Genomic DNA, 15,349 nt, shown 5'->3' with positions numbered 1-15,349 from the left:
TCAATAAATGAGTACAAAACAGCGTTTCCTAGCACCTGTCGCTTACTGATTGTTTGGAATTGTAAATATGAGCGTAGTTCGTCTCTTAATATCACATGCACTTTTTTGTTTGTTGTTTTTTTTTAGTTTGTTACTCGGACGCAGGCAGTGCGCTGCATGAGACAAAAAAGTAACATAGCCAACACAACCGCATCTTTAGTGTAGATGCATGTTGATTTTATCAAACTCCTGGTTAACGTATTAAAAGGGGTCGTGTTTAGTCACTATTTAGTGTGGTATTTTTTGACAATATTCACTCATGATGACAGTAAAATAGGGCATTCTAAGTCAATATACTGCAGTATTTCCTCTTTCAATCAGTAGAAAATATGGTTAACACCCGGTCATGCATGAAAAAAAAAAAATACCGTCATGTACCGTGAAACCGGTATAATTTTGAAAAATACCGTGATATAAATTTATGGTCGTACCGCCCAGCACTAGCTAGTTGCTTGGCTTGAGAAGTCTGTGTTGGGAAAGCAAAATAAAACGTTGTTGGGTACACTTATTTTACCTAATATCCCTTCGCCAAAATATGTTTGAAAATGGATCCATTGATGTGGCTTGACATTTTGAAAGGGTGGACAATCTGACGCTGGCCAAATACCAGTCTATTAATCAGCCTGCCTGCTCAATGCATTAGTCTATCGCTGGTATAATCATATTGATATTGCATACTGTTCTTCTTAGTGAGCTATTTGAAAGGCCTTTATGCAACATTTGACAGTCCTTTCACTGAGAAACCACCTTCTGAAGAACTGTACGGCTGCTTGCTGCGTCAACGGTTTTCTTAATGACAGTCATTTCCACGGTCTCAAAAACCCGACATCCATGCATGATTATAGTCCCCACAAGAAGACAGTAATGGCTCTCCGTAATGGGTCATTAATGCTGTGTTTGATTTGATTCATAGAGGAAGCTAAATGGCTGTCTTGTCTGGTGTGTTGGGATCTGGTTTATTGGTGTTTTCATGAAACAGTGAGTTTAGCTTTGGCGAAACAGCCCTGTCCAATTCACTATAATAGTGATTACCGATCCTTTGTCATTAGACATTAGGGATGTAACGGTTAACCGCGAGCCGGTTGAAAATCGATTTAAATATGTGACGATTCAAATCGGTTGAGATGCTAATCAAATCGCGATTCATTTAGGGGTAGGAGTTTAAATGAATGCATGTATGAGGGGAACTTACTGGCTTTAGAAAAGTTTAGATGGTATTTTTTCTTTTCATCTTGCCTCTGTATAATGCATATTAAAGTTCATAGGTGAAATTATACAATCTAATTTAGATTAAAAACTGATCATGTTGCATGTATGCAGCATCTTTGTTTGGATCATGATTAAAATGCAGTGGTTGCCTCTAATTTTAAATGGAAAGAGCACAGACAAAGCCTTATTTTGTTTATATGAAGAGATTTATTTTATTTGTGTTAATTTTGTATTTGATTTGGGGCTTGTTTTAAAATTTCAATTTAGTTTTGGTATTTACATTTGCATTATATTTAAATTTTGTCATTTAGCAGACGCTTTTATCCAAAGCGACTTACAAATGAGGACAACAGAAGCAATCAAAACCAACAAAAGAGCAATAATATGAAAGTGCTATATTAGTATATTATTATAGTTATATTTCAATTTCACAAAGAAATGTGCAGCATTTTGACCAAGCAATAGTAAAAGGACATATTTAATTTATAATTTCTTAAATCTCATTTTGTAAAAAAAATTAAATAAAATAAAAATCGTGAATCGAATCGTGAGTTGAGTGAATCGTTAAATCCCTATTAGACATTCAAACCTTTTTTGAACATTATGTCCTGAACATTTTTTTTAATCTTAGTAGGCCATGAGATATAAATAAATAATAGGGGCACTACAAATGATTTTTATAAAGGCCGATTAAGCATGCTGTTCAAAATACTATTCACAAAATATAGTACAGTATGCAAGCTCTTTACCACCGTTTACATGCAAGTGATATATAGAAAAGAGATTAATTGTATTTAATTGTTTTCTTAGAAAATGTAAGGTCATGTCCCAAACATTTCTTACTTTTTTTTTAATTGGAATAAAAAAATATATATTGAAGAGGAAATTTCATCTGATAGATTTAGGTATTTAAAAAAAAAATTTGTACAAAAAATGTAATTATTATTTTTAAAGTAAAAAAAAAAAATTGGGAGACGTAAAATTAATGTCTTTGGACTCCTTATGAACCAGCTAGATAGGAAAAAACTGTTTTGTTTCAGTAGCGCAAAGCTTTGTCAAGGACTTCCAACTTTTATTAAATTCTGGTTGGGAGAAACAAGTGTAGCATGCATTATTTGAGTATCGTTCTACCTTAACTCTATGAAGAATAAATAAATTAAGGCCACTACAAATCAATTTAAAAGGTCTACAAGAGTTACTTTTGCATAATGACCCATTTTCCTGAATTTTAGATGCAAGTATTAAGCAAATGCAGTGCATGTTAATTTTCACAAAGTATGCTGTCCTTCCTTGCTGCTCATAAAACATTATCTACTATATTTATTGTCACATATTTTGCCTACTCAGAATGATGAGTCAAAGATATTGGTCAGATTTATGTAGATCAGTTGCATCAGTAACTGAAAAATTATTTCCACAACTCAAGCAGTGAGAAAAGTTGTAGCAAAAAGTGCAGAGGAGAGAATCATGCCCCGCAAGGCACAGATAAAATAGGTTATTTTTTAAGCCAGTTTTGGCTTAGTAATCTGCATTAATTTGAGCTATTCCTGTTTGAAAACCCGAAAGGTACATAGTCATGCATCCATAACTAAAGGAGTCGCTTGTTTCTCAACTGGAATAAAGCTAAAAATATTCCTCCTTGCATAACAGGAGTTCTCTTTTGTTCCGGAGGGGAAGTGCCGCATGTCATTAAAATAAACTAAAGTGACTCTTTCCAGGCGAAACAAGCAGACATTTGTATTTCCCACATAAACATGTGCATGTAGTTAAATATATAGCCGATTAGCCCCAGGGAACAATTAACCTCTGAAAGTAGTTGAACACAAGACGATGGGTTTCACTAAGTCAGAAAAATTGAGTTTGAATCAGTCATGCATCTTGTTTTCACTCATTTAAAACTTTTCCTTTTCATCTGTATATACAGTCCTTTTTCTGTGCTTGTGCATCACATTCACTCAGTTTGCAAACACAGATTCTCAGTCTGTTTAGGGGACCTAAAATTAAAAGGGCTTCTTTGAGACAGACTATTTGCACAGACAATCCCCTGTGAAGTCAGTTATGAAAATAATTGTTTTGTAATTGTAGTTGTGCTTTTCCTTATTGTGAATTTTGCTTAACAAGACCAGAAACACAATCTATGCATGTTTGCAGACATAAACACAGAGAATGCTTGATGTTTCCAGGGTAGATCGTGACTTCCATCTTTCCCATCAGCTCAGTTTAATTTTTCTTGGGCGAAAACCAAAAATCCAGTGAATAACTTTTGTGAGAGTTGGTCTAAATATTATGAGACACATTTGTTGAACAAAAAATGTTTGTGGAAAAAGAGATATTCCAAGTTGATCAAATTGTTCAACTCATTAATAAATTAATACCACTACAAATCAAATTGAACAAAAGTTAGTTTTGCACAATTACCAATACTTCACCCAGAAACCAAATTTATGCAAATTTGTAGACAGACCTGTTGAGAATTCTACCGATATTTGCATTAAAATTTGTGTACATTTTGTCTTAAAATTAAAGAAGAAGTTGATAAAAATTTAATAAATTAATCGGTCACTTCTCGAATGCAACAACTTGTGGCATTTGTGCATACAAATTAGGGCTGAGCGATATGACGATATTATCGTATATCGACGATGTCTCGTAAGTATCGCGATGTCGATATCAACAGTCAGGTAACAGACGATTATCAACATTGTATACGCGAACACTGGACTGAGCTCTCTTTCTCGCGTTCTTGCACATTCGAATGGACAAATACACACAGAATTATATCAAAATATCCCATAAATACAATCGGTTATGTCTTAAGTGAATGTAAAGAGTTGAGAAAGAAAACAAGGGTGTATTGGATCCATGCATTAACAGCAGCCGCCAGTCATTAAAGGGTTAGTTCTCCCAAAAATGAAAATTAGGCTGCGTTTTACTCACCCCCGAGGCATCCTAGGTGTATATGACTTTCTTCTTTCAGACGAATCCAGTCGGAGTTATATTAAAAATTGTCTTTGATCTTTCAAGCGCTATAATTTCAGTCAGCGGGTGTTGCATTGCTTCAGTCCAAAAGAAGTTAAATAAAAAGCGCCCATCCATAAAAAAAGTGTCTCACACGGCTCCGGGGGGTCTCCTGTAGCGAATCGATGCGTTTTTGTAAGAAAAATATCCATATTCAGAACGAATAATAATCACTTTAATCTAGCTTGCGCCAGCAGTTGTACACAGAAGCAGTTCCGGGAGCATGACTTCTGAGTTCAGCGTTGCGCATGCACCGGTGAGTCTCGTGAAAACCAACGTTTGTTTACAGGATCAAAGGAAGCAAAGTTTCCTTACTTTAGCAAAGGAAAACCAGTCTCCTCTTGGCTTATATCGAAATCCTCTGACATTCTCCTTTACAAATCCTCTTTACTTCTAATTAGTGACCATTGTTTTGATTTGATCTCTCCGCTGCGTTTCCGCGTGCGTCACTTCTGAGCGGCGCATGCACAAAGCCGACCTCATACGTCATTCCCCCGGAACTGCTTCTGTTTACAACAGTGAGCGCAAGATCTAAATAAATAAAGCAGTTATTTTTATTTCATTAAAAACGGGCCGAAAGAGACCTCCGAACTAGTAGGCTACCAGAAAGGGGGGGGGGAAAAACCTTTACGATTTTGCTCAGAATTCGTTTTTAATCCCTGCATGATTTTAGTCATTCATGATAAATATCAAATACATTATAGCTTGACTACAAGTTTAAAAACAACGCTGCAATTGTTATAATTAAGGAAATGTGCGAGCTTGTCGAGTGAATATCTCACAGACATCACTGGAAATCATGCAATGTGTCTACACAGGCGATAATGCCAAAAAGAAAGAAACATCGGAAAATAGGCATATTTTATTCAAGACATTATTATATGACATCAACATGCATTTATCATTCTTGCAATCACCGCCAGAATGTCCAACTTCACCATGAAGAACTTAAAATTGAGTTCTATTATTTTTCCCCAACAGTTCTCCTCACAAAACGGAATTCATTTCAAACACAAATTTGATAAGAACAGAGTGGAAATTATTAGCACCACCAAAATACCAGCAAGTTAATGTTTTCTGTTAGTTTAAGCACAAACTAAGAAAAGTAAAACCAAACTTTGTGCCAATAACTAAGACACAACTGAACATCGTGTGTGTTTATGGTGCGTGTCGGCAATGTTGTCTCGGCGGGGGAGGGGCGGGGCGTGATGGAGGTGGGGCTTAGGTAGACGATATTATCGGATATCGCGATATTTTTAAAGGTGATTATCGATAATATATTTTTGACATATCGCCCAGCCCTAATACAAATTAGCTTAAAGTAAGTTTCAGGCAATGTTTAGCAATGCACAATAAATAATAGTACTATGTTTTTGTTTTTGTTTTTAATATAAAAAAAAAAAATATATATATATATACGTTTGTTTACAGGATCAAAGGAAGCAAAGTTTCCTTACTTTAGCAAAGGAAAACCAGTCTCCTCTTGGCTTATATCGAAATCCTCTGACATTCTCCTTTACAAATCCTCTTTACTTCTAATTAGTGACCATTGTTTTGATTTGATCTCTCCGCTGCGTTTCCGCGTGCGTCACTTCTGAGCGGCGCATGCACAAAGCCGACCTCATACGTCATTCCCCCGGAACTGCTTCTGTTTACAACAGTGAGCGCAAGATCTAAATAAATAAAGCAGTTATTTTTATTTCATTAAAAACGGGCCGAAAGAGACCTCCGAACTAGTAGGCTACCAGAAAGGGGGGGGGGAAAAACATTTACGATTTTCATCAGAATTCGTTTTTAATCCCTGCATGATTTTAGTCATTCATGATAAATATCAAATACATTATAGCTTGACTACAAGTTTAAAAACAACGCTGCAATTGTTATAATTAAGGAAATGTGCGAGCTTGTCGAGTGAATATCTCACAGACATCACTGGAAATCATGCAATGTGTCTACACAGGCGATAATGCCAAAAAGAAAGAAACATCGGAAAATAGGCATATTTTATTCAAGACATTATTATATGACATCAACATGCATTTATCATTCTTGCAATCACCGCCAGAATGTCCAACTTCACCATGAAGAACTTAAAATTGAGTTCTATTATTTTTCCCCAACAGTTCTCCTCACAAAACGGAATTCATTTCAAACACAAATTTGATAAGAACAGAGTGGAAATTATTAGCACCACCAAAATACCAGCAAAGTTAATGTTTTCTGTTAGTTTAAGCACAAACTAAGAAAAGTAAAACCAAACTTTGTGCCAATAACTAAGACACAACTGAACATCGTGTGTGTTTATGGTGCGTGTCGGCAATGTTGTCTCGGCGGGGGAGGGGCGGGGCGTGATGGAGGTGGGGCTTAGGTAGACGATATTATCGGATATCGCGATATTTTTAAAGGTGATTATCGATAATATATTTTTGACATATCGCCCAGCCCTAATACAAATTAGCTTAAAGTAAGTTTCAGGCAATGTTTAGCAATGCACAATAAATAATAGTACTATGTTTTTGTTTTTGTTTTTAATATAAAAAAAAAAAATATATATATATATATATATATATATATATATAAACTTGTGTAAATATATTCAGCTGTTTTTGTTTTTGTTTTTTCAGTTTTGAAAGTTGTTGGATTCAACAATTTACATGACATTTTTCTAATCAATGGATAATTTATGATCTGTGCCACAACTTTCATTTCAGTTGAATATCCCCCCCCCAATTGAAAGGTTTTCAAATGCGCTAATCTGCTGAATTATATATATATAAATGTGTGTGTGTGTGTGTGTGTGTGTGTGTGTGTGTGTATTTTGCTGCATGTAAAATCTTTGTATCATCATGTGTCATCAGATGACAGACATCCAGGCCAGAGGGGCCAGTTTGAGTTGGGTGGCCCCATCACAGCCAGAAGGTGACGATGAGCCCAAAGAGGGAGAAGAAGGCCCTGCGGAGCCCAGCTTCACGTACGAGGTCTCAGTCTCGTACAGTGGCAAGGATGGGAAGTACAAGAGCGCCTACAGGTGAGATGCTCCGTGTCACGCTGCGGAGGAGTTCTGGGCAGGATGTGGAGAAGGTGTGGGTGCAGTTGAGGAACTCGCTGTTGTTTTTTGTGGTTTGCTGTGGGTTTTCTGAAATCAGTGATAGCTAAAGGTCAACAGCAGTTCACCTGACATATGCAGCTCTTTTAAGATCACAACGATAGATGAATCCAGAAGAGTTGTTTTAATTGTTTACATTCTTCAAAAATATTAATAATATTTTCTTTCTTGTGTCTTTTGCTTGTGTCAGTGGTGTGGAACTAAGTGCAACCTTACAAGACTTAAGACCAGCAACAGACTACCATGTCAGGTTTGTGTCAGTTTGGATTTTTTAAATGCACAAGACATTATAAGAATTGGTTTTACACATTCGAGTATTTACAGCACAGCTCAGTCAAGAATGACTTCTTTATAAATAAAATTCTTTATGAATATTTAGTTATATTGATAGACTTGCCGCAGTAATCATTGTTAGCAGCTTGTTTAGCAATATTTCTATGTGTAAAGGCACAATATGTAAGTTTTCGCCACTAGAGGTCGCATTTTCAAAACAATAACAAAGGCGAAGCTTGATGACGCTATGAAGGAGAGTGGAACGATAGATGTCGTTTCACCATCCAGAGATGTCCGAATCATGTTCACGGATGTAATGAATAATTTTCTTTAATTACCTGTACCTTCCAAAGTCTTCCAAACAGCGAATAAATTATATAGAGAAAGCGAGCAAAGAACATTTAACGTTACATTGTCAATGTAAGAACAGTATGCCTGACTTCAGACTAGTGCGAGTTTAAGCACTCTCAAAAAACTCCCCTTATTATCAGTAAACAGTAAAGCTGTCTATACACTTTTTGATGAATGAATCTCCTACTTACATCATGCGTACATCTGCACTTTGTTGTTTATGATGAGAGAATAGCGAGCGCGCGCACTGAACAAAACTCCGGTGTTTCAGCGATGTCTCATCTAAACGCCTCTGATTGGCCGCTGCGTTCATAAACTCTACAGACTCGTGTGTGATTGGTTATAACGCGCAATACTGTAAAAACGCGGAAAAAGATTCATGGTGCAACATTGAGCAGATCTAAATTTAATGCTGCAGCGAACACTTTTCATTTCATTTTCATTTTATTCGCGACTACCGTAATGGATTTAGTTGAACTGCAGCAGCATTTTTGTCCACATGTGTTGCCATAGTTTCTACAAGCGGAAACCGATATTAATAAATGATAAACCGCGCGGATATTACGTCATTGATAGGCGACAATGAACCGGGACGAGCCATTATTTAAAATTGGAATTTCTCTGGATTTACGAATCCTTGGGAACTTCTGGAATGACGTAAGTGCACAACTGCATGAAATATATAACAATGTGCAGGTGGTTTTCGGATATTTTATTACGAAAATCGTACAAATTGTGCCTTTAATACAAGTGAGTTTGTCTTTGTTTTATTATTGTTGTTGTGATTTTCATTAAAAATAATCATGAACCAAAAATTAAGCATTCATTTTTAAGTAAGGGGGAAGTCCAGATCTTTCATTTATTTGTGTTAACACAGGTGTATAAAAAGCCCCTCATATGACATGCGGGAGGAAAAAAAAAATCTTCGTTCCCAAATTTGGTAGTTTGTAGTAATTTGTTTCTTCATTTTAATTAAATAAAAATTATGGAATGAATTAGAAAAACATGAGCACAATTCAATAAAATGAGGGAACAAATTAAGTCGTAGGAACAAATTCACAATTCGTGGGCACAATAAATATATTTTTGTCCACATCTCATGTGCAGGGCTCTGTACATCACCCATCTTAATTTTGTTAATAAAAGTTATATGTTTAATATAAGTGAGTTTGTCATTGTACTGTTTTATTATTATATATATTTTTTTCAATAAGAACAATAAGGAATCCATCATTTTCAAGCATTTATTTTGTTCAAAGAAAGGGAAAGAGGTAAAGATTTTTAAGATAAACGTTAAAGATCAAAGTAAGCACTGCAGATCCTGAGCATCATTGACAAATATCTTGTCAAATGTGCAGTGTAATTGGTTATATCGTTGTTGTATCGTAAGTTGTCACAAGTTTATTAATCGGTAGGAAAATGTCCTCACTGGTGCCTCCCTATATATAATTAGTTATAATACTAATAATATAGTTATATTAATTGTATTACAAGAATATTCATTCTTTATTAATACAATTCTTTATAAATAATATGTAGTAATATTAATAAGTTACTGTCACATTAGCTGGTTGCAGTTGCTTTAATAATAATAATAATAAATGTGATTATATTAATTACAAGAATATTCAGTTTTTATAAATAAAAATCTTTAAGTTCTAAAACTATTCCTTCATTTACCATTGGTAATTGTACTGTTTCTGTATGCTAATATGAGTGTATGTGTTGTGTGTGTTTAGGGTCCAGGCCATGTGTAACTGTTTACAAGGTGTCCCTTCAGAGCCTGTGAGCTTCACCACTCTGAGCTGTGAGCCAGACGGGCCCAGCCCGCCACGCAAAGCCAGCGGCACCAAGAGCAGCCTTGTCCTGCAATGGAAGGTGTGTGCACACATTAACACGCTGGCACATCAACAATGCCACATAAATGTTATAGTACATATTTAACTTGACATATTAAGTGCATAACAACCTTTTTTTTTCTAGGCTCCATGTGACAACGGTTCCAAAATCCAAAACTATATTCTTCAGTGGGATGAGGTGCATTATTTTCCGTTATTGCTGTTTGCGTTCATATTTCTTAAGCCTATTTTTAGAAGCGTAGATTTTTTTTTGCATTGTTTATGAAAATTAAGTACATTTTTAAACCAGTTCTCATTACTGTAATGTGCGAAAATATTCATTATACAATTTGTACCTTAGTACTAAATTTAAATGCTTATTTTGATAAAAGCAAAAACATTGTGCACAGACAGGATTATTTGTATTACTGTATTACAGTGATGGGAATATTGTTAGTAGGGATGCGGTATCGGGCCTGATACTGCACTCCTGTACTCGTACTCGTAAAAATGCCCCGATACCAAAAGCCGATACCACACACCGTGTGAACAGAGCTTTGTCCAGAAAAAGAAACGCTAACAACAGAGAGTAGAATGGAGTTATTAGAGATTAAGGATGTCTATGAAGTACATGTAAGTAATTAATATAATGTTAAACATTAAATATTCACGCCTGTATAGCGAATGTGCGCAAGCTGATAAGCAGAGCGCGCTGAGTGGATTGAGTGCGCGGCTGCACAGATGTGCGAGCTTGTCGAGTGAATATCTCACAGACATCACTGGAAAGTTTGTAGATCGGTCAGATATGTCAAGAGCAAGCAAGCAAAACAGTGCACAAGTTACTCAAGTTATTTGACGGTAAGTAGAGGGAGAGAAAGCGAGAGAGCGCGCACTTCTGTGCCGCTTCAAAAGTGAAACTAGCAGACTGTGAAATGCGCTAGGCTATAATTGTCTCTCTCATTCTGCACCAATGCAAACGTGCGCGTGCTGCATTGCTTTAGAATTATGGTTTTTATTCGTACGCGAGGGTCTGCGTACAGTGTGCGTGACGCAAATTACATCACCAAAATAGTACGCGCCTACTCGTATAACGAGTGGTTCCCTGCATTATTTTAGGAAAATGTTTTATGATTACAGTATTGAGCTGCTGCAATGGGCTTTAATGTGCCATTAAAAGGAACAGCGAAAGTAACAAAGGCTTATACAATACATTTTAACAGGTATAAAAAGTGTGGAAATATTTGTTTGCTAAATGAAGCAAACTAACATGATTCTTCTTCTTCTTATTATTATTATTATTTTGTCTCTGTACCCAATGTTTGTAAAAAAAATGACAAATGCTGTGAAAATACAGGTATCGTATCGGTATCGGCGAGTACCAAAAATGAAAGTATCGGTATCGGACTCGTTCTGAAAAAAGTGGTATCGGTGCATCCCTAATTGTTAGTTACAAAAAATGAAAGTAAATCATCTAGACGCATTACTATAACGAGGACTGGAGGAAAATGTGCTATCACAAAAAAATCATAATGTTTAAAAAAAAATAAAAATGCTTCATTTTCTTTATGCAAAACACAGTTCCTCAGCTGATCTGGGGTCTGTGAGGTGAGGTTTACGCATTCGTGTAATATAATGTGCTAATCCTAGCTGTGATCTGTGAACAGGGGAAGGGGACGGGTGCGTTTGAACAGTGCTACTACGGCCCTCAGAAGCAGTACAGACTCACCAAACTCTCCACAGCTTCCAGATATTATTTTCGGCTGGCAGCCAAAAATGACATGGGGGTGAGGTATGTATCAATGTATCAAAATGAAAGAAAGAAAAAGACAAAACAATTTCAAAATTCCCTTTTTTTTTCAATTCCCGCTAATGGCCATGAATTGAAATGAAACATATTTTTGTGTACCGTCGTACCGGGTAAAAATTGCATTGTTGAGAGAAAAAAAACACGGATAAGTTCCAGTCGCACGACGCATGTTATGATTACATTCAGAAGTAATGTGAACTATTGGTGAATAAAATGCTTTTTAGCATTTAGGCCAAACCTATAAACAAACGTGAAACTGAAACCGGCATTGGGCTCACGTGCCTCTCTGATTCGGCATGATTCCAAGTGCTTTCATCTTCCCGATTGTAGCCTGATGTTTGGTTGCTAAACTATTATGTAGTATGTAAACAAGTCTTGTACTATATATATATATTTACCCAATATCCACGTAAAACAGCATTCTTCACATGCGCACATTTGAAATAACACCACAGTGGTTTGTCAAGTTAGCAATACTAGAACTGACATGTTGTGTGTGTGCATATTTATGTGCGTTTTACCCACGTTTTACATTATATATACTTTGGAATATAATTTGCAGCATGTTTCAGATGATAAAAAAGTGACTTGTGTTCCGTAAAACACAGTATGCTGTTTATACACAGTATATATTTTGTCCTTAAGATCATTTACTTGTTTACTATTTCCATAGTGAGTTCAGTGATGTCGTCCACATCATGACATCATGCAGTGTGCCTGCTCCTCCCTTAAGCCCTGAGCTGGTTCAGTCCGGGGTCACATGGCTCTGTGTGCGATGGCACAGGCCTGCCGGCTCGCCCAAAGAGGACGAAATCAGCTACGTGCTGGAGATGGAAGAGGAGGGCTCAGTGAGTGAGAGATGCACAAACACTGTCGCAGAAATGCAACACACACTCCAATCAGCAGCAAAAAACTGACACATAAATTACAAATAAGCCCTGCTCATACCTGGAATGAACCTCTATCTCTGATTTTAGAGGTAGTCAGAGATATATGTTAGCCACATCTGTTTTGCAGAATAAGCATTACTTTGTCCTGATGCATCCTGGACTGAGCTTGAGAATGCTACATGCCATGTAAAAAATAATTTATGCAAACATTAAGTGGGTAGTAAACCGCGATCTGTCTCATACTTGTGAAGGTAAATGTTAAATCGTGGTGTAAAATTGGCCAAAAAGTTTGTTTTCCATAAGTAGGTTAGGTTTTTAATGTGATTTTGCATGAATATGTCATGTGTTTCACAGGGTTATGGGTTCCAGGCCAGTTATGATGGTGATGAGCTGTCACACACCGTCAGAAACCTCCACAGGAGCACCACATACAGGTTCAGGGTGAGAACACACAAACACACACTGATTGCCTTTTTGTTCTTATGTTGCATGTTTGTGACTCCTTGTTTGTGTGTTTTTTCTTTTGTTCTTATTTTGCATGTTTGTGACTCCTTGTTTGTGTATTTTTTTCTTTTCTTTTTGTTAGTTAGGTTTGTTTCTTTCTTTCGTTTTATTTATTTGTTTCTTTCTTTTTTGTTTCTTTAGCTTGCTAGTTCTTTTATTTATTCAATTTCTTTTTTTGTTTGAACATTCTTTGTCATTTTTTCTTTCTTTCTTTCATTTATTTTTTTCCTTTTCTTTTCAGTCTTTTTTTTATTATTTCAGTCTATTTCTTTTATTTTTTGCTTTTCCGTTTGTTCATTCTGTCAATTTATTATTGCGGTCTAATGTTTTTTTCTTTATCAGTTTATTTTGTTTATTCTTTTTCTTCCTTTTATCAGTTCATTTTGTTTTTCTTTTTTTGCTCTTGTTTATTTTTTGTATGTTTCTTGTTTTTGTCTTTCTTTTGTTATTTTATTTGTTAGTTCTCCCTTTATGCTTTTTAAATATTTTTTTTTAAATACGCTTTGTCTTTCATTTTTCTTCAGTTCTTTCTTTTTCTATTGTTTTAGTCTTTTAGTTTTTGCTTTTCTGTTTGTTTATTCTTTGTCATTCTTTTTATTTAGTCTATTTGTTCTCTTATTCTCATTTTTTTGTTCTCTTTCTTCCATTATCAGTTTCTTTTGTTTTTCTTTTTGTTTGTGCTTTTACTTTCATTTGTTTATTCATTTTGTTAGTTTGTTCTTTTATTTGTTCTTGTTGTCTTTCATTTGTTTATTTGTTAATCCTTTTTTTTTTTATTAGTCCATTCTTTTTTGCTCCGTTTTTTTGTTTCCTCTCCTCAACTCTTGATTCTCCTCACCCCATCCCGTTCATGATTGAGACTCAGCTGTTGGCAGCGGCTGTGAGATGAAGCAGGTGGTGTAGTGATGCGATCAGTCACTGTTCTCTGGTGTTGGTTGATCATAATCACATTTCAAAAACAAAAGTGTATTAATGTGATCAGAATGGCTGCATGTATCCTGATGAGAGGAGCTGATTACCTTCCGAGAGCTCACATCCCCAATTACTGCCAATTACTATGACAGATGACATCACAACAGCACTGTTTATTTCTGAACCGTGAAACGCTTCCTCATCCTGCGCTTTTATCAGGAGAAAAACTGTTTCTGAGTGAGATAAATTCGGTGGTGAATATAAAGGGTTTTGAAAGGCTCTAGAGATTTGCATTCCCTCTGCACCCAGTGTTTGGGTGAGTCATAATGAAGCCTATTTTTAGGACCATTCAGATTTTTTGCATTGTGACATTTTGAATCATTAATAAATCCACCTCCCCGCACACACACACACTCGCGCGCACACACTCTCATTACTATAATGGATTACATTCTGCCTTTTTTTTTTAATTTTTAATCATTGCAGGTTATCGCCTATAATGCAGAAGGGAAAAGTAACCCCAGCGGTGTGTCTGAGTTCACCACGGCCCCTGACAGACCAGGCTGCCCCTGCAGACTCGCAGTGAAGGGAAAACCTCACCCAACCAGCTTCCGTCTGACCTGGGGTCAGTTCAGCATATTATAAACGCACAAAGATTGATCTTTGACTCAGTAAAACCAAAAGTAATCTAGAAATCACCATATACTTTGACTGTTTTTATGGCTCAGTCATGAAACCTGCTGAGCGGCCTTTCTAAGCAAAAATGTATTCTTTGTGTATACAACAGTTCTTCACAATAAGAAATTTCCATCCAAGATGAAGTGAAACTTTGGTTAATTATATTAAAATGTTACAATAGAAATGCAGAATGTACTGCTAGCCAGGGTTATTATCATAAACTAAAACCATAAAAAAAACTTTTTAATTGTTTTAAATGAAATTAAAATAAAACCCGGTTTCATAGGCAAGGCTTATACCTAGTCCTAGACTAAAATGTAAATCTGAGCTGTTTCAACTGAAAGAAACTTGCACTGACTGATCTTAAAACATGTCAGTGCCTTTGTTTTGTCTTAAGATGCACACCAGTAATGCATTTTTAAGGCATGTTTATAAAAATTACTTAAATGTCCTAATTGAACAATGGCCTAATCCTGGTTTAGGCTAAGCCCTGTCTATGAAACCGGGCCATTAAGTGTGAAAATTAAATAAAAAAATGTAAGCTTATTTAATTTCACCTAGTTGCATTGGCTTTCTCATTTCTGCTTTCTTGAGGTAAAGTTGAGATACTAACTTAATGTAAAAGTAAAAATTGAAACAAAAATATATAAACCTGCATTAAAAACTAAAATGAATTTCAAAAGAGAAAAAATTATAAAATATTATAATAGTATCTCAGTACTAA

At 35.8% G+C, this 15,349-nt stretch overlaps 1 protein-coding gene across 1 annotated transcript in view; it reads left to right on the top strand.

The window, feature by feature from the left end:
* LOC107561755 (fibronectin type-III domain-containing protein 3A-like) overlaps window positions 1–15,349 on the top strand; it is a 36,418-nt gene that overhangs the window by 7,233 nt on the left and 13,836 nt on the right. The window contains exons 5-12 of the mRNA XM_016246232.1: window positions 7,125–7,294; window positions 7,563–7,622; window positions 9,736–9,874; window positions 9,980–10,033; window positions 11,499–11,623; window positions 12,315–12,489; window positions 12,886–12,972; window positions 14,434–14,572. Of these exons, the coding sequence (XP_016101718.1) occupies window positions 7,125–7,294; window positions 7,563–7,622; window positions 9,736–9,874; window positions 9,980–10,033; window positions 11,499–11,623; window positions 12,315–12,489; window positions 12,886–12,972; window positions 14,434–14,572 (949 nt within the window). The remainder of the gene's footprint in view (window positions 1–7,124; window positions 7,295–7,562; window positions 7,623–9,735; window positions 9,875–9,979; window positions 10,034–11,498; window positions 11,624–12,314; window positions 12,490–12,885; window positions 12,973–14,433; window positions 14,573–15,349) is intronic.

Source organism: Sinocyclocheilus grahami, unplaced genomic scaffold (assembly GCF_001515645.1).
Source record: "Sinocyclocheilus grahami isolate Dianchi unplaced genomic scaffold, SAMN03320097.WGS_v1.1 scaffold790.1, whole genome shotgun sequence".
In the NCBI taxonomy this organism is placed as follows: Eukaryota; Metazoa; Chordata; class Actinopteri; order Cypriniformes; family Cyprinidae; genus Sinocyclocheilus; species Sinocyclocheilus grahami.
Note: the sequence above shows the minus strand (reverse complement) of the source record. Positions and strands in the feature narration are given on the sequence as shown.